Source organism: Rosa rugosa, chromosome 4 (genome assembly GCF_958449725.1).
Source record: "Rosa rugosa chromosome 4, drRosRugo1.1, whole genome shotgun sequence".
Classification (NCBI taxonomy): domain Eukaryota; kingdom Viridiplantae; phylum Streptophyta; class Magnoliopsida; order Rosales; family Rosaceae; genus Rosa; species Rosa rugosa.
In genome coordinates, this window is record NC_084823.1 from 37,924,765 (window position 1) to 37,948,913 (window position 24,149).

Below are 24,149 nucleotides of genomic sequence, written 5' to 3' on the forward strand. Positions count from 1 at the left end.
TTCACATATTAATGTTGTAATATTTGTTGGTTGTGATCAGTCAAATGTTGAGTTTTAAAAGAAAGCATCGAGAATATACTTATATGTTTCTGTGATTTTTGGAGTTACCTTGTGAGTGTGTTGATTGTTTACTTGAGTTATAATAAATATAATTGAATAAATAAACAGTTCTTTCTTGTTTACTCATACGGGCTGTCAAAAGCTCACCGGGTTTTGTGTTGTTGCAACTCCCGGTACACTATTCAAATTGTGTAGCGGGTAGTCTTACAGGTCAGGAGAATCAGGGCAGTGATCGTGCGGTTTAGAGTATTAGTATTAGATTTACAGCAATTGTTTTGTGAGGAGAATTATACTCATTTGAGTTTTACTATTTGATTTGGTGAGAGTGTGGTGTAATAAGTAGCTTGAGGATTTGGTTTATGTAATATCAAGAGGTGTAATGTGCAGTTGATTTTGAGAAAGGAATTCTGAGATTATAAACAGGGTATTTGAGGTTCATGCTTCGAATATGAATTACTTAAATTCAGAATTCGGGGTGTGACAGATTGGTATCAGAGCGTGAGGTGCATACTTAATGATTTGTCAATACTTTCCGAGTGATGGCCCGTCTGCAGCGGATCCCCATCGTGTGCTCTTCAGTATTGATCAAGTCATTGGTATGTAAGAGTGTTAGGAGTCATCTAGGACGTTTGGTCGTATTAGGAGTTATGGAATACCCTCGGTGTGTTAGTATATTGGTTATTAGATACTTGTATTGACTTATGCTATGTTTGAGTGTTGTACAAGTTTTAACCACGTATTGCTATGCTTCCGAAGTAATGGACAAATTGGGAAGCATAATTAAGGATTGAGGTAGACCCTTAGGTAGAGGTCTAGTCTGATGTAGGAACAGGATCTTTCTATGGAGACAGTTGAGGATGAGGTGTAGGCATCAGAGGTTGAGCTGCCTGTTCCACTAGTGGTTGACGTGATGAATTCTATTTTTAGGTTGAAATGGTGAAAAATGTTGAGGATTTAGGAGTAGTTGGAAAGAGAATTGATCTCACAACTCAAGATGATAGGAGTGTGAGAGATTATGAGGCAGAATTCTCAAGACTATATTGGTTTAGGAGATAAATGGATTCAAAGAGCTTGGCCATGAAGTTTCAGCTGGGGCTGAATGCTTCCCTTTAGCATGACGTAACCAATTGATAGAACTTATTTTGGTTAGGGTGTTAGCCATTGAATAGGATTCTTGACTCATGTGGAGCTTATGGGTAGTGTTGCGGTTAGGGAAGAGATTGTTGTGGTTTTCGAGCTTAGTGATATAAATTGAGAAATACTTATGTTACCTCTAAGGAGGGTAGTGGAGTTTGTTATCGAGGTGATACCTATATTGATAGCACCTTATCGGATGACACCAACTGAACTTAAGGAGTTGAAGGTTCAAGGTGAGAGTTTACTTGAGTAGGGATTCATTAGGCCTAGTACTTCTCCTTGGATTGTACCGTATTGTTGAAGAAGAAGAAGATGATAGTTATGCTCATCCTTTACGGTGAGGGTGATGAAGGTGAGATTTTTGTGCTAAGGAACTAGGATTATAGTGACCATGTCTTGAGAGGACTTTGTAGAACCCTTTTGGGACGTGTGCTTATACTCTAGTGGTGGAGAAATTGGAGTTGATCTCATTACGTTAGTCTGGAGGGTTATGTATGACGGAGACTAGGAGCTTAGCTCACACAAATGTATCGATTTGTCTAGATGATAGCTGTTGAGGAGTTGGCTCATATGTTCTAGTAGGGACTGAATTACGAGATTAGGGAGAGATTGGTCCCTTTACAGCTGCCTGCCATGGCAATGAACCTTGCTAGTGCTTGGACAATGGAGCAAGAATTTAAGACTTCTTTTAGGGAGATGACAATAATGTGGGATTCCCGAGAAGTAAGGAAAATGTAGTTGTAGAGAGAGCAGTAGTACGTCAGGTACTCAGAGTGGGTCCTGGAAAAGGCAGATGATCATTAGCAGGCGTCAACTAAGGTAGCTGCTGAATTTAATTCGACTACACACGTTGGGCATGTAGCGTTTTCATGATGTTTTAAATGGGAGGTCTTAACTGTTATTCGTCCTTGACTTTAGTGAAGTATTGCATTTCTTCAGATTTGTTTTGTGTTTGGTTTGGCTCAGATGATTCTAGCTAGACCTCTGTGTGACTTGATTTATTAATGTGTTTTGAGAATGATTGTTGATGGTACATCTTTATGAAGGTGTGGCAGTGCTTGTTTAATTGTCTGGTAGTATTTTATGGCTGTCTGTGTGACAATGACTATGTGCGTAATGCCATGTAATGATTGTGTATGGGCTAGTTGAGGCTAGACCTTCTTCTTGATTGTGTTCTGAGATAGTAGGACACTTGTTGTGTAGTGATGCATGATTCATTGCTACTATGATAGGCTTTCTGTATGGCTTGACATACGGAAATAATGATATGACCTGTTGCAATTGTATCGAGAAGTGGAGATTCAGTGTTTAGTTTTACCGTATCTCTTAGAGTATGGTGACAATGAACGTATCGATGAGACTAAACTAAAGGAAAAGAAGGTTATGATGGATCCAGTGCAGGGAATTGAGGTTTTGTTGAAGTAAAAGTTGGTACAACCATCGTTGGATGTAGGTTTCCTTTTTAGACGAGATTACAATACAACATTGAGCGAAGGAGTTGACTAGTTTAAAAGTGATTGAATCAACTATTGATTTGAATGACGACGGACAATGTGAGTGGACAGTTGGAGCAGATGGTGGGTTGAGATTGAAGATCGAGATTGTGTGTTTCGAGTTTTGATAATCTCAAGAAGGAGATCCTGCGAGTAGCACATCGATCTCAATATATTACACAACCAGAAAGCACATTAATGTATATGGACCTACGATAACAGTTTTGGTGGATTAGGATGTTGAGAGATGTGTCAGAGTATATCCAAGATGAGTCCCACGTGGTCGATCATAGTACTATTAAAGTGAAGACGGGCGTGACCCTAGTCGTTGAAACTGTTCGTACCATGGTTAGGTCAACAAAATAGCTTCAAAGGAAAGAAGTTAACTTGGTGAAGGTGTTGTGGGGTCACCATAATGACGGTGATGCATCTTGGGAGTTAGGAATCAGATATGAGATCAAGGTATCCACTGTTGTTCGACGATAAGTGAACTTAAATTTCGGGACGAAATTTCTTTAAGGAGGGTAGACTGTAATACCCCGAAAATCCAAATTAAATTCCATGGATTTTTAGAAATGATTTCACGATAGTAGGAGCGAGTACGAAGCTTGGAGAAGTTGTGGAATTAGTTCAAACGATTTTATTTTCGAAAACGAACGTTATTTAGGGGCTCGTGGAAATTGACTTTTTATACGTTCAAAATTTGGAAGAACTTCCTTCATGAAAGTTGTAGAGCTCGTCGATACGATCTCGTACATATGTGGAACGCAATATTCGGAGTTCGTATGAATAAGATATGAATATTTGAAAATTGAGATTTTTCTATAAATAGCAGAAAAATCAGAATTTTTCATTAAGGACGAAAAAAAATCTCATTTTTGCTGAACAGTCCCCCAGCTCTCTCCGTTCTCTCTCTTCCTTCGACCCTCAGACCCGACGGGTCTTAGTCGACCAGACCCGGCCGAAAACGGCGCCTCCGGCCTCCTCCGTCCCCGGACCCGGGTTCCCCTGGGATCGCCGGCACACGACGAGCCTCCCTCTGGTGTCGCTTTGCTCCGCCGCTGCCCCGAAAGCTGGATCGAAGGAGCCACAGTTCCGATCGGTGACCCGACCGGAAAACCAATTTTCCGGCATCCCCTCGGCCGATCCTTCCCATTTTCGTGATCTCCTCCTCATGCTGATCATCCCCATGTAAGCCTTTCATCACGATTTTGTGTATAGAACGCTAGATCATGGTTTGACTTTTTCAACGTCCCAGATTCAATCTGATCAAATCAGACGCACGAGATTAATCCAACTTCCAAGCTTGATCTAGGACGATCTAGACCGAATCTCGCTTAGCTCCAGGTTATCGACGGATTGATTTGGCGGACAATTCGGGAAAATTGTTGTTTTAGCTGTTAAGAAGACGCAGCTGGATTAGAGGTGAGTAAATCTCACGTGGTTCATATTACGAACCGAATAAATTTAATTACTTTATTTTTGTCGCAATTGTGTGAAAATATTTGTGGAATAAATATTTGTTTTAAATCATATGGACTTGATCAACTACGGTCCATAGGTAAGTAAAATGATTTTATTATACAAATGAATTTCACGGTTTTTATGCTTGAACTATAGTTGGTATTAGTGGTCATCCCTGAGCGGATGATTACGTATATATATATTTACGTGGAATATATATATTGGTTGATGTGTGATTGGTGTGATGAAATGATTGAGACTGGATTGGATATTATTCAAGCTATTAATCTCCCATTTAATTGTTGAATAATGAAATGTTGATCATGTGATGTGAAAGCTATTTTATATGCCCAATTGTGAATATGTGGAAATTATTTTAAGAAATAAAGATTTGTCTTGAAATAATATGTCTCTATATGTGGTGTACATATACACATATACGATCTATAAATCATAAAGATTGTATTTTGTGAATTTGATTATGTCTGGAATTTGATTATGTCTGAGAATTACAATTGTGAAGCCGGGTGTTATCTACAACCCCGTGCTTAAGTGAATTACTGGTAAAATTGTTTTGTGATATGAGACGTTAAGCCTGGGCCCTAGTCCCTACAGATAGTGCACTATTATACTCTTAGGAAGGTTGCTTACTTTGAGTATACATACTTGGGTATAGTACGTTGGACCCTAGTATGCTGCGGCTTTCCCGTACTTTGGGTATAGTACGTTGGACCCTAGTACGTGGATTTGTGATTTGTTACCAGTCAACCTGGCTTACTCGTGCTTTGGGTATAGTACGTTGGACCCTAGCACTTGTATTTATGATTTGTTACCAGTTAATCCGAAAATTCACTAAAAAGAAAAGTGTACTTATATTATTTTGATCAAATATCTATTTGTGATATATTGTTAATATGTGAAGGTGTTAGTGAAAAGAGAATCAAGCATGCTTTGCTATAATGTTATTTCACATATTAATGTTGCAATATTTGTTGGTTGTGATCAGTCAAATGTTGAGTTTTAAAAGAAAGCATCGAGAATATACTTATATGTTTCTGTGATTTTTGGAGTTACCTTATGAGTGTGTTGATTGTTTACTTGAGTTATAATAAATATAATTGAATAAATAAACAGTTCTTTCTTGTTTACTCATACGGGCTGTCAAAAGCTCACCGGGTTTTGTGTTGTTGCAACTCCCGGTACACTATTCAAATTGTGTAGCGGGTAGTCTTACAGGTCAGGAGAATCAGGGCAGTGATCGTGCGGTTTAGAGTATTAGTATTAGATTTACAGCAATTGTTTTGTGAGGAGAATTATACTCATTTGAGTTTTACTATTTGATTTGGTGAGAGTGTGGTGTAATAAGTAGCTTGAGGATTTGGTTTATGTAATATCAAGAGGTGTAATGTGCAGTTGATTTTGAGAAAGGAATTCTGAGATTATAAACAGGGTATTTGAGGTTCATGCTTCGAATATGAATTACTTAAATTCAGAATTCGGGGTGTGACAGGCAATATGTGAAGCAAATTTTTTTTCTTAGTTTAGTTTTTGACATTCACGTACTCTACTAAAAAATGGGTGTTGATTCTGATACATTTCGAATATATTATATCGTACAATATTGACCCAATTATTGAGGTGCTTCCTCAGGATCCGAGATGAGTTTCTCTCTCCATATGCAGAGCATGTAGCATGTAAGCTATCGGAGAAACAAAATGTATTCCCTCTCAGCTGGTCACCCGGTAAGTTACCAATAATGGTCCAAAGCACCCTCATCGGGTAAAACATGTCATCCAACAACCTAAGAGCGCGCGCAACATGAAAATAAATTTAATCGAACAATGAACTCAACAATAAGCAACTTTGTTAACTTGCATGTACGCAAAATTGACATAAACACAATCAAAAGTCTCTAATATTGACGCATACAAGAACACATTATCACCGTCTTACTCAATAATCACAAATATAATAAACTCAATTCCTCATCCTAGTCACTCTAACCGGTTTTGGAGAGCTCAACGAAGTTTTGATTTTCTAGACATTTCGTTGTCAGTTACGGGGTAGAAAATAAGTAAAAGTGAAAAAGTAAAATTTCATGTTTAACTTCTAGGTGGCCGTCCAACGCTTTGCTCCCCACGCGCCTCACCCTCATAGGAAAAGTTGACATTTGTATACCCTCCCACGTGCCACAAGGACACTCAAAAGCCCCCCGTCACGTGCCTGTTGAAAGCCCCTCCTAGTACCCCACTCTCCAATCACAGCCGAGCGTGACGCGCGTCTGAAAAGAATTGCAAGCAGTTTCTAACCTACCCACCTCGCATAAACCAACCCCCCCCCCCCCCCAAAAAAGAAGCCAAAAACCCCCACGCACTCCTCTCTCTTCATCCATGACGTCTAGACTCACTCTCTCTTCCTCCCCCCATTCAATTTCCCTCACCAAACTCTAACCCTAACCCTAACCCTGCAACTCCCTTCCCCCCATCTCCCACCAAAATTCCAAAACCCTCTCAAATTCCGCAATGGAATCGCAGCCGAACAACCTCTTCGACACGGCGTCGCAGCCGGACACGGCCACCGACGCCTACACTTTCCTCGAATTCAACACCCAGGGCGAGGACTTCGACTACCCGGAGTTCCGCGACCCGATTCGGTCCCCGGTGGCCTGGCCCACGCCGTCCGATTCCTTATCGGACCCTGCCGACCGCGACCGCGGCGGAGGAGGAGGTGGTGGTGGCTCCGACCACCAGTCTGATGCGTCGCCTGTTTCGGCTGCCCCGGGCAGCGCCACGAAGGCTCGGGCCGGTGGCTCGGGAAGTAGCGGCGGGAATAATAATCAGGTGGTTGACGCCCTAGCGTCTGGGATGAGTGTGCTGAACTTTGAGGACACTGGGGACGATGATAGCTATGAGTTTGGAAAGGGGGATTTCACTGAGCATGCGTGCCGGTACTGCGGCGTGTCGAACCCGGCGTGTGTTGTGAGGTGTAACGTGCCGTCGTGCCGGAAGTGGTTTTGTAATTCCAGGGGGAACACGTCCGGCTCTCATATTGTGAATCACCTGGTGAGTTTCCGGGTTTATAATCTTGTTACCTTCGGAATTTTTGTTTTGTTGTTAATATTTTTCGAGAATTCAATTAAGAACTGGAAATTTAGGAGTGATTAGTAGGAATGTACTAGTTAGAGATTTGGGGAAATAACTCTGCATTGTATTTAGGAGGTCATTTTCTGTTGAAGTGAATATAATTGTATATGGGGTTTGAATCCTAGAAGAGATCACAAGTATATAGCTTAGTTTTGGATACGGTCGTTGGTGTGCCTGTTCAAAACTGCATTGTTATAAAGAGAACCCAAATTACAGTCACTGGGATAAGAAGCAAACTGGGTAAATTACACTTAGACTAGATGCTTCTATTTGTTTAGCTCGAGTTTCAGTGGTTTGGTCTGATTATGTACTTAAAGAATGTATGTAGAATACAACTTCTTCTACTTTGGTGGTACTTATATCATTCTTCACAATAGTATAAAAGGCATATGATCTGATATGTTTCTATGTAGTTTCATAGAGATTTAGAAGACCTTCCCACTCATGCTACTCTTTAGTAAAGTTCCATTAAGGACAGGGTACTTGGAAAGCAATCAAGAGTACATGCTCTTTAAAATTGAGTTGGTTGTATTTGCGACCACTTACGTACAAGTGCTCATGAGTACATGCTCTTTAAGCTGATTATTATATTATTGCGCTTCCATATTTGATCTTGGAAAACTAGTCTCTGCTCTGTTACAGCATTTTTCCTCTTCTTCTCTCTTACCGTCTCTGTGTTGTTATGGTTTTCTTACCGCAATGACACATTATAATGCAAGAGCATCTATTTGAAGCTTATATCATATATGATTACTTTTTAAAATTGTGTGCTGCTGTGGGGTCGCACTTTAATGTTGCCTGGATACTAAGTTGAAAATTACTTTCAAGTGGCTATTAGCTATTGTTATTATTATTTTCTTGGAGGGTTGATACACCCTGAGAACTTTAAAAACTTATCGGTTATCTTGGGTCCTGCAGGTTCGTGCAAAACACAAGGAAGTCTGTCTTCATAAAGATAGCCCATTAGGAGAAACAATCCTTGAGTGCTACAACTGTGGATGCCGCAATGTATTCCTTCTTGGATTTATTTCAGCCAAGACAGAGAGTGTTGTTGTTCTTCTCTGTAGGGAACCCTGCTTAAGTGTTAATGCATTGAAGGATATGAACTGGGACCTGAGCCAGTGGTGTCCCCTGATTGATGATAGGTGTTTCTTGCAGTGGCTTGTTAAGGTTTGGTATTTTATCTCTTTTATCAGGATTTGTAGTCTTTTTTCCTGTGAGGTAACCTATGATTTTAAGTTCAGACCCTCTAAGTCATTGTGCTTTGCAGGTCCCCTCCGAACAGGAGCAGCTGAGGGCACGCCAGATTAGTGCTCAACAAATAAACAAGGTAGAAGAACTCTGGAAGTCAAATCCTGATGCTTCCCTTGAAGATCTTGAGAAGCCTGGTGTGGATGATGAACCCCAACCTGTGGCCGTAAAGTATGAGGATGCATACCAGGTAAACTTGTTTTCTATGATTGCTTACTGGCTTACTTCATGTGTACCTGATAAACCTGTGGCCGTAAAGTATGAGGAATCTGCAATTGCATATAGCTGCGTATTGATGTGTTAATGGATTTTTTTTATATTTCTGATGCAGTATCAAAATGTGTTTGCACCACTTATCAAGCTTGAAGCTGACTATGATAAAGTATGTTTACTATCCTCTGCTTTTCTCCTTTTTATAGTCCTTATGTTCCTTTTGTGGAGTACAAGCATTTGTCTAAGCCGCTTGTTCTTAATTTTGTTCCAGATGATGAAAGAATCTCAAAGCAAGGACAATCTCACCATTAGGTGGGATATTGGTCTTAACAAGAAGCGTGTCGCTTATTTTATCTTTCCAAAGGTGATTTCTGGGAGTCTATCTGAGATTGACCTTTTTTGGTTGTATTCCAGATTTTTCATGTCCATATATATCTAAGCATTCTTTTTTGTGTTGTGTTGCAGGAGGACAATGAGATTCGTCTTGTACCTGGTGATGAGCTGCGGCTTCGTTATTCTGGGGATGCAGCTCATCCAGCATGGCAGTCTGTGGGACATGTGGTATGATTTTTCCTGACTGTCAACAGTATATTTTTCTATGAATTTATGACCATTTTTTCTTTGGCTCAAATCATATATTTCTCATCTGCCCAGATCAAGTTAACTGCACAAGAGGAGGTTGCGCTCGAACTTCGTGCTAGTCAGGTAATTTTGGTTTTCATGTGGCTAAGTTCCTTCTTTTTTTGGGAAATTGGTTGTTTTTGTTTGTGCTTACTGGTAGTATTGTATGCAGGGAGTTCCAGCTGATGTGAACCATGGCTTCAGCGTTGATTTCGTGTGGAAGAGTACAAGTTTTGATCGTATGCAGGGAGCCATGAAAGCTTTTGCAGTGGATGAGACAAGTGTTAGTGGGTAAGTGCTCTGGTATTTTTTTTATGCGTATGCATTTTCTTTACATGAACAAAATTCTAGAAAGAACAGTATGTTGATAAAATCTTGGTTAGGATCGAATTCCTAAGTTCTAATATGGTTCACAAAACAATCTATCTTTCATCTATTAACATTGGTTTTGTCACCTACCCAATGTCGATACCTGTGTTCATAATTTATCTATTGCTCGATGTTGTCTGGAAATGTCGAGCCTAAAATGGTTTTGAGATCAATGATTTCACTAGTTTAGATGGAGATTAAATTAGCCTGAATTTTCTGGTCGTATCCTTTCATGGAGCTTATTAACCTGATATGAACATACGTATGAAGATTGAACTTTCATGAGTTGTATTGTGTAGTGATCTTACAGCCTGATTATATATCTACAGTTAGGGTCATATATCTAATCTGCCTGTAGGGATTTCTATGCATCTCAAATTTAATGCTCTTTTGTACTTTCTGCAGGTATATTTACCATCACTTGTTAGGCCATGAAGTAGAGGTTCAGATGGTCCGTAATACACTGCCTCGTCGTTTTGGTGCACCCGGTCTGCCAGAGCTCAATGCATCTCAGGTTGATATATTGATACACTTAGTGGTCATATACGCTGGTTGTTATGCTTGTTTGACAAAGATTTATGTTTTCTATGCCAAATTTGTAGACTAGGTCATTTCCGTTTGATTTTATAGATAATTAAGTTGTTTGGAATCTTGGGTCAAAAGTGAATCATCATCATTACCAGCAGTATCAACATCATCAGTGTATATTAGAATGGCATGTATTTTGTTATATATATATATATATATATTGTCTTTTACTTGATAAATGCCTCTGCATGTCCTGGTTTTTCTTGGTTCATCATAGCTCTAACCATTAGCTTACTCAATAATGGCCTATATACCGAGAAACTTTTGGCTTTCAGTTTCATGTTTTTGACTTTCAAGTCTGACTTGCTATAGAACATATTCACACCGTGTCTGTATTTGTGCACGACATAGTTGAGATTTTCTTCATGTGTGCTTAGTAGAATTTTTTTTAATCCTCTAGTTCTTGAAGGGGTCTCATTTCCAATTATTTCATGGTTCCTTAAAAGTTTTGCATTGTAAAGGACTTTTCTGAGTGTCTTATACTCCTTTGTGGATAGGTTTTTGCTGTGAAAAGTGTTCTTCAGAAGCCTATAAGTTTGATTCAAGGTCCACCTGGCACAGGAAAAACCGTCACTTCTGCAGCAATTGTGTATCACATGGCTAAACAAGGGCAGGGACAGGTAGAATCACCAATGTTGATTGCTTCCCCCCTCTCTCCCTCCCTCCCTCCCCCTCTCTCTCTCTCTCACTAAATTTTCACCTTCTCCAGGTCTTGGTTTGCGCTCCTAGTAATGTGGCTGTAGACCAACTAGCTGAAAAAATAAGTGCAACTGGGCTGAAGGTAAAGGAGCAGTGCTTTGCCTGCATTTATATAAACTCTATGGTCTTCTTTGTTTGGTTGTATATTTTGGATTGAATTTTCATACCCTTTCTGGTTCGTGCACTTGATTTTGGTGTCTTGACATGAAGTTGGGTTTTTTTAGTTAAAAAAAAAAATTGTAATACTTCCAGCTGCAACATCAGCAAATAAGCATGCAACATGACTGCTGATGCTGTTGCCCTAGTAACCACCAAAAAGAAAAAGAACAAACAAGCACCAGACCTCTCTTTACTAGAGGCAACCAGAAAGCTTTTCTTACTGAGAAAAGCAGCCAATTTAGAATTACTTTCCTCAAGTAATTTTGCAACTGAGTTGTGTCCATGTGTGTCGAGTATGTGTTAGACCAACACCCGTGGAGGTTACGGGTAACAATATCTCACTGGCATCATGGGATGGGAGGGTAGGGGTGTGATTAAAAAATATAAGGTAGCTATTTAGGTTTCACTCAAAGTAGTGTCTCATTTCTAAATCAATTTAATCTCTGTTAACCAAGATAGCTGTGACTATACTCATGCAGTCCACTTGAATTTAAATTTCAGCTGATCTATATATTAGCGAAACCATAAAATGAAATTCTATAATTTGTATCACATGTCTTTTGGGTAAAGAGTTTGTAGTGTAATAGTGGGGTTATAAGTGTTAACATATGCCATTTATTGGTTTGTAGATAATGGATTGCTTTTCACTCATATGTTTATATGTTTTCTTTTTGGATGTCTCTGAGTCTATTTCTTTCTGTTGGGCTATAAGGTTGTTAGACTTTGTGCAAAATCAAGGGAAGCTGTCAGCTCTCCTGTTGAGCATTTAACCCTTCACTATCAGGTTTGTTTTGATTTGCTAGCTAGTATTTTACATTTTGCTTATTAATTACGTTCATTGCTTTAACCTGGTGCTTACTGATAATAAATAACAGGTTCGTCATCTTGACACATCAGAAAAGAGTGAACTTCACAAGTTACAGCAATTGAAGGATGAGCAAGGTCTGTCTCTCTCCCTCCTCCTCTCCCTTTCTCCTTTTCTCCTTTCTCCCTTTATTTTTTGTAGGATATGGACTTCTATCCATGGCTGTAATAGTTTGCGTTATCTATTCTTTAATTGCAAATAACATTTTCAGTTATTATATTAATGTTCTCTTATAATTTGCTCAAGTAATTATACTTTTGAACCTTGCCGTTATTTTGATACCGATGTATCCTATACTGAACTTTGTTTGGAAGTAGTGTGATAAATTCTAATAGATGTTTTTCGGAACTGCATCTGTATTATTTTTTGTAAATATTTTTCCCCACTTTTCTTCATTGACATTAGTGATGAAAATCTGTAGCATATTGATGTTAATAAGTTAATTCAATGTGTCTTTTTGCAGGCGAATTGTCAAGTAGTGATGAGAAAAAGTACAAAGCGCTGAAGCGGGCAACTGAGAGAGAGATTTCTCAGAGTGCTGATGTCATTTGTTGCACATGTGTTGGTGCTGGAGATCCTCGATTGGCGAATTTTAGGTTCCGTCAGGTTGAAATACATCTTACAAAGCCAGTTCTACTGTCAGAGTATCAGTCACAACTTGAAAGAGCTTAATTTTTTTTTTCCTTTTTCATTTTCATTTAGGTACTTATTGATGAGTCCACTCAGGCAACAGAGCCTGAATGCCTTATTCCTTTGGTACTAGGGGCAAAGCAGGTCTGTTGAGATCAATCACTCAGTTTTACATTTTTCTTCAGGGCTTGATGGTTTAAAAACTGTTTCATGGTTTGCAGTTTAATGTGGAATTTCTATTGTAGGTTGTTTTGGTCGGTGATCACTGCCAGCTTGGTCCAGTCATTATGTGCAAGAAAGCAGCTCGTGCTGGGCTTGCCCAGTCTCTTTTTGAACGCCTCGTTTTACTTGGTGTGAAACCAATTAGGTTGCAGGTAATTGGTCAAACTTACGCAGTCTGCGTGGATGTAATGCGTACTGTAGCTTCACTGAGATATAGATATGTGAAATTGGAGTTCTTCCATGCAGCAATTGGTCCTAACTGATGTTATTGTGGATACGAGTATGACTATGTTGCAGTACTGATGATAATCCTTTGCGATTTCAAATTAGGTCCAATACAGAATGCATCCAGCCTTGTCAGAATTTCCTTCCAACAGCTTCTATGAGGGAACACTCCAAAATGGCGTCACCATCAATGAAAGGCAATCAACGGGAATTGATTTTCCGTGGCCAGTTCCCAATCGTCCCATGTTCTTTTATGTTCAGGTACACCAAGTGCCAATTAAATGTGATATGTGAAAACTTGTTTTGTTTAGAAAAGTGCTGTTTGCTGTAAAATTTTATTTTTATTTATTTATTTTTTCTCTAAATGGTTTTGGACTCGTACATTGGTGTTACAGATGGGGCAAGAGGAGATAAGTGCTAGCGGAACATCTTACCTGAACAGAACTGAAGCTGCTAATGTTGAAAAGATTGTCACAACATTCTTAAGGAGTGGTGTCGTACCTAGTCAGGTGAATCCATGACTTCCATTTGGATTTAGATTTCACTTGAGTTCTTGTATCTGTACTTTAATAATGTCAATGTTTCACAGATCGGGGTGATAACACCATATGAGGGACAGCGAGCATATATTGTGAACTATATGTCAAGAAATGGTGCTCTCAGGCAGCAACTTTATAAGGAAATAGAGGTAATCTGTTTGATTCATCAGATGCATAATTTTGTGGCAGTTGTCCATGTCCATCAATGTTCATTATTTATTGTTGCTACAGGTCGCAAGTGTAGATTCATTTCAAGGAAGGGAAAAAGATTATATCATCCTTTCATGTGTGAGGAGTAATGAGCATCAGGTGAGTGGATGGGAGTGGGCATTTCTTGTTTGTGGAAAGTTTCTTTCCTTGCTGTAGCCCAAATACTATCTTTTGTTTTTGCATTCGTCTGTATTGTGCATCCTTCAATGCCCCATTTTCACATGTTTTATTTATCCCGGATTTTCTTATAACAGACTACTAGAGTTTGCGCATTTAGCTCTAAGATGATTATAGAACAGTTGTTTTCATCAGTAAAGAAGATGGTATTCAATAGATTTTATGTATCTGGCTAATGCACCACTCTTTCAGGGCATTGGATTCCTTAACGACCCTCGGAGGCTCAATGTTGCCCTAACACGTGCTCGGTATGGTATTGTTATTCTGGGGAACCCTAAAGTTCTAAGTAAACAGCCCTTGTGGAATAGCTTGTTGACGCACTACAAGGTATCATCTGATCTCTACGAATTATGCAGCGGTTTGTGTCTGCCCGTTTCTTAGCTTTTGACTCTTTCTGCCAGATGATTGAAAAGGAGTGAACATTGTCCAAGTATTTTGTTTTATTTAAAATTAAAGATAACGTACCTGTGATTTACCTTGGAAATTGGTGTTGAAATCCCTCGATCTCGATCAGAGATGAAGCAAAAGAATTTGAAATAATTGAAAAAAAATGAAGGGCTCTTTTCTTGATTGATTTGTTCGAACTTAAGTGAAAGTCAATGCGTTTTCCGAAAGGGGGTCTTGAAAAAAAAAAGGCCTACCTCTTGGCTGTTACTGTCCTTAGTACAAATCTACTCTCTTATAAGAAAAGGGAATAAGGAAAAAAAAATCTGATCACTTATTCAGTGGCAGTCATGAGCTTTGATTGTTGATGGCAGTGGATTATACTTATGGTCAGCATGATTGTTAACGCTGAATGATGTGATTACAGCTTTTATGTTTTTCTCCCTTTGATGAGGCACCCTTTCAATACTTCTTTGATCTTATCATTTGGTCAATCAAATGATTGCGTTGTATTTATTGAAGTATGTTATTGAGTATGATTTCTGACATTTTATATATTATTAGGAACATGAGTGCTTGGTCGAAGGTCCTCTAAATAACTTGAAGCAGAGTATGGTTCAATTTCCAAAGCCCAAAAAGGTATTTTATTTTGCAAGAGACAGTTATTTTTCTATTCAGAATTGATAAAACAGACGCATTATTTCTCAATTTGTTTTGTGGGAGTTGGATCACATATATAAAATAAAGAATGGATGATAGATGTGAAATCATGTTTGCCATTCTTTTACGCAGATCTACAATGATCGGCGTCTGTTCTTTGGTGGTGGTCCTGGAGTTGTCCCAAGTGATAGTTATGGGTCTATTCCCCCATCCGGTCAGAGTGCTGATAGAAGAAGTGGTCGTGGTAGGGGTATGTTATCTCTAGTATCCTTTCCCCCCACCCCGTGCATGAATTGTAGGGTGATGTATGCAATTTAGGATCCTAATCTTAGAACTCTGGAACAGAACTCTAAGTGTGCTTGTTCTACCAAATCGCTGCTTCTTCTCCTAGTAGGAAGAAACAGAATAAAACTTGAATATAGGGATAGTCCTTAGGTGCACCCCTCTGTGATTAACGGTTTGGATTACAAAAATCTAAGTTAAAGTATGTTACTCACAATGCAGGTGAACCTAAGAATTGTCCATCTAAAACTGAATGCCCAGTGAACTTGACTTTTATTATGTGCATCTATTGTCCAAAATGAAATTTCACATGTGAGGCGAACTAATTATGTTTCAAAAGTAAGTTTTTGGTTGGACATTGAAGAATGATTATATCCCCAAGCAATAATTATATGAATGGTTAACTCGGTAATTTAATAACAGCTGGAAAATGTATATTACGCATTTGTTAAATTGTTTTTGTTGGATCCTCATTGTTTCTGTCAAATCCAGGCTCTTACCTACCTCCTGGTCCACCGAATGGTACCCACAAGCCTGGGGTACATCCTGCTGGATATCCAATGCCTCGGGCACCACTTGCACCATTTCATGGTGGTCCCCTTTCTCAACCCTATGCTATTCCAACTCGTGGAGCCGTGCATGGACCAGTAGGAGCTGTTCCTCATGTCCCTCAACCTGGAAGTCGAGGTTTTGGAGCTGGACGTGGCAGTGCTGGTGCTCCTATTGGCAGTCATCTCCAACACCAGCAAGGCACACAGCAGAATGTAGGAAATCTGGGGTCTAACTTTAACTTTCCTGCTCTGGAAAATCCTAATAGTCAGCCATCTGTGGGCGGTCCATTATCTCAACCTGGATTTGTCAATAATGTTCGTATATTTTTTCTTTTCATTGCTAAGTTTATATGTGGATTTTCTACCTGCATTCAGTCTCATGTCGTCCTATATTTTTTTGCCTGTGACAGATGCCAGTTCAAGGACCAAGCCAAACATTTCGTGATGGATTTTCCATGGCGGGCATGTCTCAGGTTTCTTTCTCATACTTTCCAAGTTCCCACTGAGAAGAACTGTCTATAAATTTGTAGAGCTATGTTCACATCTTAATTTCACATCTCATTGCTTGTTGCAGGAGTTCTTGGGTGATGACTTTAAAAGTCAGGGATCTCATGTTCCTTATAACGTCGCTGACTTTTCCACTCAGGTACGTATTTGTTTTCATTTGTCTAGTGTGTTTATCATTAGAGGAACTATTTAGTTGCTTCAGCAGCATATCTTGATGTTGAAACTTCAGGATGTTCCTGTTTGTCATATCTTTGTTCTACTTGCTTTATCTATCCTCTAGATTTCTCTTAAGCATTTTGCTGAAGTTCATTATTTAATGTTTATATTAAACAACGTTGCTATTCCTTGAGCGGTTTGTTAAATGATGTTAGATCAATCTGTCCTAAAGAAGCTCATTTTCTCTTGGTAAACTTATGGTTTAATCTATGCTTGTATGAAATGTATGAAATGAATTCCCCCTATTATGTTCAGATTACAGAGTACCCATCTTGTACATTTTTTACTTGAATCATCCATGTACTCATGTATACAGTAAAAATCAAACATAGGATTAGGAATTTAGTTCGTAGTTTCCTTTAATTGCACTATATGTTGACATGCTGCTGGCCTTCTCTGCAGGCCTCTCAAAGTGGATATGCTGTTGATTATGTTACACAAGGAGCGCAAGGAGGATTTCCAAGCAATTTTATAAACCAGAATTCTCAAGCAGGGTACTCTCGATTTGGTACAGGGAATGACTTCATGTCTCAGGTTTGCTGCTTTCCGCTAGTTATGAAAAAATAAAAATAAAAACCTATTCTGTGTGCTGTCTTTATCATCGTTTGGGCAAATATGAACTGCGAACTGCATATTTCAGGACTACATGGCTCATGGTACACAAGGTCTATTTACCCAGGTGGGCTACAATGACCCATCACAGGATGATGGATCGCAGAACCACTATGGAGTAGGGAATGCTAATGCGCTTCAGTCTCAGGTTTCTTCTCATACAAACTGTTTGATATATAATTATCATGGATAGGTATTTGGCCATTGTGGAGCGAACCCGTGTAAATGGCCAATTGTTTATTGCATTCTCACTGTTTTTTTTCTCCAGTCATACCTTGGATTGGTGCTTTGCTGACCTCTGTAGTTTTAAAGTTGATAAAGTTGTTCAACATATGTGCAGGGATATATGAATTCTCTGTACTCCCAACCTTTTACCCACTACAACACACAGCCAATGAACTTGCAGGCCCCACAACAGCAGCCGCCTCAGCAGGGTCAGAGCTCCCAAAATCAGAAGATTCACTACAATGGTTAAGAAACAGTAGGGAATAATGGCTGTGATGGGTTATAATCTTTGCATTCAGCAACTTGGTTTGTGCTCTCTTGTGTGCCCAAATATATCTACCCTAAAATGCAGAAAATTTGCCAGTTGAGATCAGTGGTTATCTCCGTAACCAATAGTTAATGTTCTGGGTATTGGTTATAAAGATCATATGAGTGGGGCAAATGAGCATGGGTCTGAGCAAGCAAGAGCAGCACATCCAGGGCTGAGAAAGAAAAGGATAACCCCGATTACCTGCTTGAAGTTTTGTATTGTTCTGAAGAAAGGTAAGAAAATGTTCAACGAGTGAGAGCATTACATGGCATGGTTTTGGTGAAAGGGTGTGGAAACTGGAAGCAGCGGCGGGGCTATATATCTGACTGACTGGGGAAAAACCCCATTATTCATACAGAAGCAGTTTACCACAATTTTGTACAGCATGCTGGGGAAAGTCGCCTAGCCCTTTCAGATCGTGACATGTAATTATACTCTTACATTATTATTGAATAGATGATGATGATGATAGCTTAGCAAGTATTATTCGGTGCGTGTACTACTCGCAGAACCCGGTGGTATATAAAAGCGTGATAATGGTTTTCTTGTGCAAGGCTTGATTCCAATACTGTATTGGTTCAACGTAAAGTGTTTTGAGGTTTCTTGTTTTACATTTTTTGTTCCGTTGGTTTTGAAAATCATCTTGTTTAGTTCAGAAAGTAAGATTAGACTTGTTTGACGTATAAATGAAGATGCATGGAATTTTTTCAAACTGGAAGCTGGCAATATTTCGTCCTTGGATGAAGTGGTACCATTTTGTGCCAGAAATAACAAAAGTCTATAAATAAACATGCACTGATGTAGCTCATGTCCTGTGGTCTCGATTACAAGGGCCATCCATCTGGCTTTCTTCATGCGGTGGTATGACTTGGAAGATGGCAAAGGAATCCAAACTCTCCATGTCCATTCCTTCTGAAGAAGCGAACTCACTCGGCAACTCAACAAGCATAAAGCCTTCTCTAATAAACTCGCTCAGACACTCGGCTGTTGAGGGCCTTACCTCAGTTGCTGCCAAAACTGTCGTCTTTCTGTTGCACACACATTTCAACGTCTTGGCCAAGCCAACCATCTCCTCGGCGTTGTAGAACACATCTGACATCAAAACCAAGTCAAACTCACCGACTTCGCTCAATGACTCGTCTGATCCCCATATGAGTTCCCTGACATTGACTAGTTCACCAAGTCCGTTGGCTTCGACATTCTTCAGCAAACCTGGAAGCAGCGGCTTGATGTCGGTGAGCACAACTTGGCTCGCTCCTAGCCGGGCTGCTGTCAAGCCGGGGAGTCCAGCTCCCGCACCAAGCTCAAGCACGGTCTTGCCTAGAAAACTGAAGTTGGTCCGGCTTTCGTTGGTCATCCAGTTGGATAGGACCAAAGCCGAGGCCCAAATCCATGAGCCGGTGAGTACTCGGCCAGTGGCCGAGTCACAAACGTCCTCGAGCTCATGGATTACAAGCGTGTCGTCGGCGACTTGGATTTGTCTCATGGCCATTGACTCTGAGGCTATTAGTTCCTCGGCTCCTTTACTTGAACTAGCTATATGGTAGGTGCTTTTTATATCCAATGATTCTCTGAAGTGGAGATTGCTGACAGTTTAAAGTACGAGTATTCCAATTCCCAGACAAAATTGTTCTATGAGAATTTGTTCTGCTGGGATGTGTTGGGATTGGAATATGAAGCAAGTGCATAGGCACTACTAGAACAGAAATTTCCCCAATGGCTTATTCTGGAATACGCCGGGCCCGGGCGGATGGTACGCCTTAGATGTCCGTTAACGGAGGGGTATTCACGTCATTCCATGTCCATGGTAAATGAGTTTTAACTGAGCCACCTCCCTCTCACGTGCTATTCAATGGGCCTCATCTTCTTCTTCGAAGACTTCGCGTCTGATATTGTACGAGTCTGGGAAAGGTGGAGAAAAGGTTTGGGAAGACGAAATCGGTGGCGTTGAGTGGATGAAGAAAGTGTAGGCAGGAGCTCATGTTGGTTTTTCAAGCTATTGAATGCATCAAGTTCAGGTTGAATTTCACCAGAAAGATTGTTGTTAGTATCAATGCAAGCAGGCGAGCAGCTGAAAACAACCAACGATGTTTAATGGAATTGAACCTGATAATGAGTTGTGTGAGAGATTAATCACTTGTAGATAGGTTAAGTTTCCAATCCTCGCCGGAATATAGCAATCAATTTTATTTCAACTTGTTTCCTTTTTTGGGGTATTTTCCCTAAAAAAAAAAAGTGATTTTTAATTTTATTTCAAAAAAGAAAGAGTAGTAATTAAATACTACTGGTAACGCTCCAGACTCCAATAGGAGTAGGCAATATTCCTAGATTTGAGGATCTTGTTCTATATAACAGCACAATGCATATAGATTTCTGAAAGGGTCGGGCGTCGATCAATATTCATTATTGTTTTACATAAGCAAAGACTCTTTTAGGGTTTTAGCTCAATCCTAAAACATGGCGTCTGTGATGACAGCGTTTCGAAGCAGAACCCTAACTTCCTTGTTTAAGGTACATCGCTTTTTCTTTTTTTTTTTGGTTACAAGGGGCCTAAAAGGCAAAAACAAAGAGGAAAGGGAGCAAATTAACTACAAGACCTATCAGCAGGTCTGTTCCTGGACTTTCTAACTCTAGTAACAGAGTCCATATCATCGAAATAAGCTTGCAAGGCATGAGAGGGAGGATCTTCAAATTCAACAGTTCCATAGTCATGGGTAATGTTGTTCATTGCAAGACAATCAGCAACGACATTGCATTCTCTATAAATGTGTTTCAGAGACACAGATCGAAACTGAGCAAGCAGATTTTTGCAGCAAGAGATAAGAGAGCCAAGGGGATGCAACGATATATCACTGTCAGTAATAAGTCTAACCAAGATTGCAGAATCAGTTTCGATCTCCAACATACTAATTCCACAGTTATGAGCTTGCTTTAGACCGTAGTACAGGCCCCATGATTCGGCATGAAGAACTTCCCCAATACCCAAATTGGCTTGGAAACCTTTAATCCAGCTCCCATCAGAGTTTCGAATGACACCACCTGCACCAATTTTTCCAGAGTTGTCACTTCTAGAGCCAACAACGTTAAGTTTAAAAGCACCAACAGATGGTTTAGACCAATTTAGCATATTTAAACAATAATCTGAGGTCAAAGATAGCTTCGCTTGAGCTGCACACCATTCCTTTGCAGCATTGGTTATGAGAATATCAGGAGAATGAGGATAATGAAAACCTGGATCAAATATGTGCTTGTTTCTCCATTTCCAGATAAACCAACAGATAAAAACAAAGAAAGAACTCCACTGAATATCCATGTCAAACTTAGTATTGCTAAGAAGATGAGCTTTAATCCATCCAATCCAACTCATGGAGAACGTATTTGCAAGAGCAAGAGGAAGGTTAAAAGAGTTCCAGATAAACTAAATGGCAGGGCAATCTCTAAAAAGATGAACTAAAGATTCAGTTCCAGTATGACAGATGGGACAAGAATCATCTCTAGTAAGATTTCTTTTTGCTCTCTGGACATTGGTTAAAAGTTGGCCATGACAAAGAGTCCAAACAAAGGTTTTCAATTTAGGGGGTAAATGCATTTTCCATATGAATTTCCATGGAGAAGTAGTATGACAATGAGAATCAAAGAACATACCATAAGAAGATTTGACACTAAAAGAACCACAGGAAGTGTGCCCCCAAATCTGGACATCTTCACCGCAGCCATCAAAGCCGGGAGGAATATGAATAATTTGATCAATGACGGTCTGCGGGAGACAAGTAGAGAGTTTGGTGAGGTTCCAGCCATGATCATCCCAAAAGTCCTCAATCTTATCATCAAAGTTGAAAGATGCAGAAGGAAGAACATGGTTAATAAGAGGCTCTGGAGGTAACCAAACATCAGACCAAAAGTTAATTTTCTTTCCATTTCCCACCCTTCAAACATGGCCTCGTTTCAGCAAAGCAGCACCATGAACAATGCTCCTCTAGGTATTAGAACAATCCTTGGGGATTTGATAGTTAGTCGCAGTCAAAGTGCATTTACGAAGATATTTTTCTTTGCATATGTTGGCCCACAACCCAGAATCATTATTGAGAATTCTCCAGCTAGACTTTGCTAGCATAGCTTGATTCATCTCAGTTGTTTTCTTGATTCCCAGTCCACCAAGAAGCTTAGGTAAACAGACAGTCTCCCAATTAACAAGGTGAATTTTCTTTCTGTCCTCAGTATCACCCCACAGAAAATTACGATTCAACTTATCAAGCTCCTCACAAATATGCATAGGTAGTTTTGCCGTCTGCATTGCATAGTTAGGAATAGCAGAATTCACAGACTGAATGAGGGTCAATCTCCCTGCCATGTTAAGTGTTTTGCATTTCCAGCTAGAAAGTCTACTCTGAACTTTATCAAGAATGGAGGCATAAGTGTATCTATTAACTCTTGAGTGTAGTAAAGGCATGCCAAGATATTTTCCCAAGTCAGAAGTAAGAGGAGAACCACAAATGTGACTTATATTACCTGCAAGCTCATTCTTAGTGTTAGGAGAACAAAAAATAACAGACTTTTCATAACTTACAGATTGTCCAGAGATGGAGCAAAAAATGTCCAAGCAACGTTTGAGAACATAAGCTTGATTATGAGTAGCTTCAGCAAAGAGCATGAGATCATCGGCAAAGAAGAGATGAGATATTTTTGGGCTAGATTGTGAAGCTCTAACAGCTTTCCAATTACCAACATTAACTGTAGACTGAATTAAGTGCAAGAGCTTTTCCATACATAAAACAAAGATGTATGGCGATAGAGGATCCCCTTGTCGTATGCCTCTTTGAGCTTGAAATGAGTCAGTTAGTTCTCCATTAAAACATATTTGAAAACTGGCTGTAGTAATGCAGCTCATGATGAGTTTAACCAAAGTAGCAGGAAGAAGAGCTTCATAAAGAACAGTCTCGATAAAACTCCAACTCAACCTATCATAAGCTTTGGAAAGGTCAACCTTCCAAGCAAAGAAACCTTTTTGACCATTGGATTTTCGAAACTTATAGAGCAACTCTTGAGCAACCATAATGTTATCAGATATATGTCTCCCAGGAACATAACTAACTTGGTTAGGACTGATTAAATCTTGCATTAAAGGCCTGAGTCTAGCAACAATTACCTTGGATATCACTTTGTAGATCGTAGTACACAAGCTAATAGGCCTGAACTGAGTCATATTTTGAGGACCAGGAACTTTAGGAATGAGAGAAATGATGGTGTGATTCATACCTGCAGGAATACTACCAGAGGAGAAAGCATTAGACACTGTAGAAAAGATGTCGGAAGCATAAATGTGCCAAAACTTTTGATAAATTAAGGCTGGAAATCCATCATATCCAGGAGACTTGAGCCCCCCGATGGAAAACACAGCATTCTTAACTTCAACCATGGATATGGGACTACATAAAGATTCAAGATGAATAGGCTCAATTGTTGGAAATAGCCAAGGAATGACAAATCTGACATCATCGAGCCTGGAAAGGGAGAAAAGATTCTGGAAAAAGATCACAGCAATACTCTTCATCTTATCAATATCAGTTTGCCAGTGACCATGCTCATCAAAAAGACCCTCAATTTTATTTTTCCTCCTTCTCACAAGAGTTGTAAGATGAAAAAACCTGGTATTTTTGTCTCCATCTTGCAGCTATTTGTCTCTGGATTTTTGCTTCCAAAATAAATTTTCTTGATCCCTTAGATTTTCGTAATCTTTGATTAACTCAGTTTCAAGTTTGACCAGAAAAGGGTTCTCATATCTATCTCTTGCCTTTTGAATACCCTCAATTCTAGCCAAAAGTCTTTTTTTCCTCTGAAAGATATTTCCAAAAGTATGCAGATTCCATTGCTTCAAATCATTCGCCAAATTAGTCGTCTTATCCATCAAGCTTCCAGAGTAAGAATTCCAAGTAGTAGAGATAAAATCAGAAAATTCATGATGTGTCAACCACATAGCCTAAAATCTGAAAGGGGTAGCTTTTCTGTTGACTGAGTTATTGGAATGAAGTTGAAGGAGAATAGGGCAATGATCAGACTTCATCTTTGGGAGGTGTCCAATGAAGGCTTCAGGGAAAGCAGTCCTCCAATCACAAGTACAAAAAGCACGATCAAGTCTCTCTTTGATACTATTATTCGACCAGGTGTAACACGAGCCAACGAATCCCAAGTCAATGAGAGCATTTCTATCCACCCAGTTTCTCAGACCACTGAATCTACCGACAGTATTTCCAAAGTTTTTATCAGTAATAGAATATAATTCGTTGAAATCCCCAATGAAAATCCAAGGCAGCTGATGAAGATTAACCAAGTGTTCAAG

The 24,149-nt window shown here is 39.6% G+C and overlaps 2 protein-coding genes across 2 annotated transcripts; one reads left to right on the forward strand and one right to left on the reverse strand.

Annotated features, from left to right (window-relative positions):
• The first annotated feature begins 6,505 nt into the window (after window positions 1–6,505).
• LOC133707065 (regulator of nonsense transcripts 1 homolog) lies at window positions 6,506–18,423 on the forward strand. Its single transcript, XM_062132600.1, has 29 exons — window positions 6,506–7,216; window positions 8,216–8,467; window positions 8,568–8,738; window positions 8,880–8,930; window positions 9,033–9,125; window positions 9,227–9,322; window positions 9,416–9,466; window positions 9,555–9,673; window positions 10,157–10,265; window positions 10,837–10,959; window positions 11,049–11,120; window positions 11,910–11,981; window positions 12,073–12,139; window positions 12,526–12,668; window positions 12,765–12,836; window positions 12,938–13,066; window positions 13,245–13,400; window positions 13,535–13,648; window positions 13,729–13,827; window positions 13,910–13,987; window positions 14,258–14,392; window positions 15,014–15,088; window positions 15,242–15,359; window positions 15,884–16,257; window positions 16,353–16,415; window positions 16,517–16,588; window positions 17,068–17,199; window positions 17,306–17,425; window positions 17,618–18,423. Exons 1-29 carry the CDS (start codon window positions 6,677–6,679, stop codon window positions 17,750–17,752), a joined length of 3,831 nt encoding a protein of 1,276 aa, XP_061988584.1. The 5' UTR covers window positions 6,506–6,676; the 3' UTR covers window positions 17,753–18,423.
• Window positions 18,424–18,482: 59 nt separating this feature from the next.
• On the reverse strand, window positions 18,483–20,139 carry LOC133707066 (uncharacterized). Its single transcript, XM_062132601.1, has one exon. The coding sequence runs from the start codon at window positions 19,302–19,304 to the stop codon at window positions 18,618–18,620; it is 687 nt and encodes a 228-aa protein (XP_061988585.1). The 5' UTR covers window positions 19,305–20,139; the 3' UTR covers window positions 18,483–18,617.
• Between the last annotated feature and the right edge of the window lie 4,010 nt (window positions 20,140–24,149).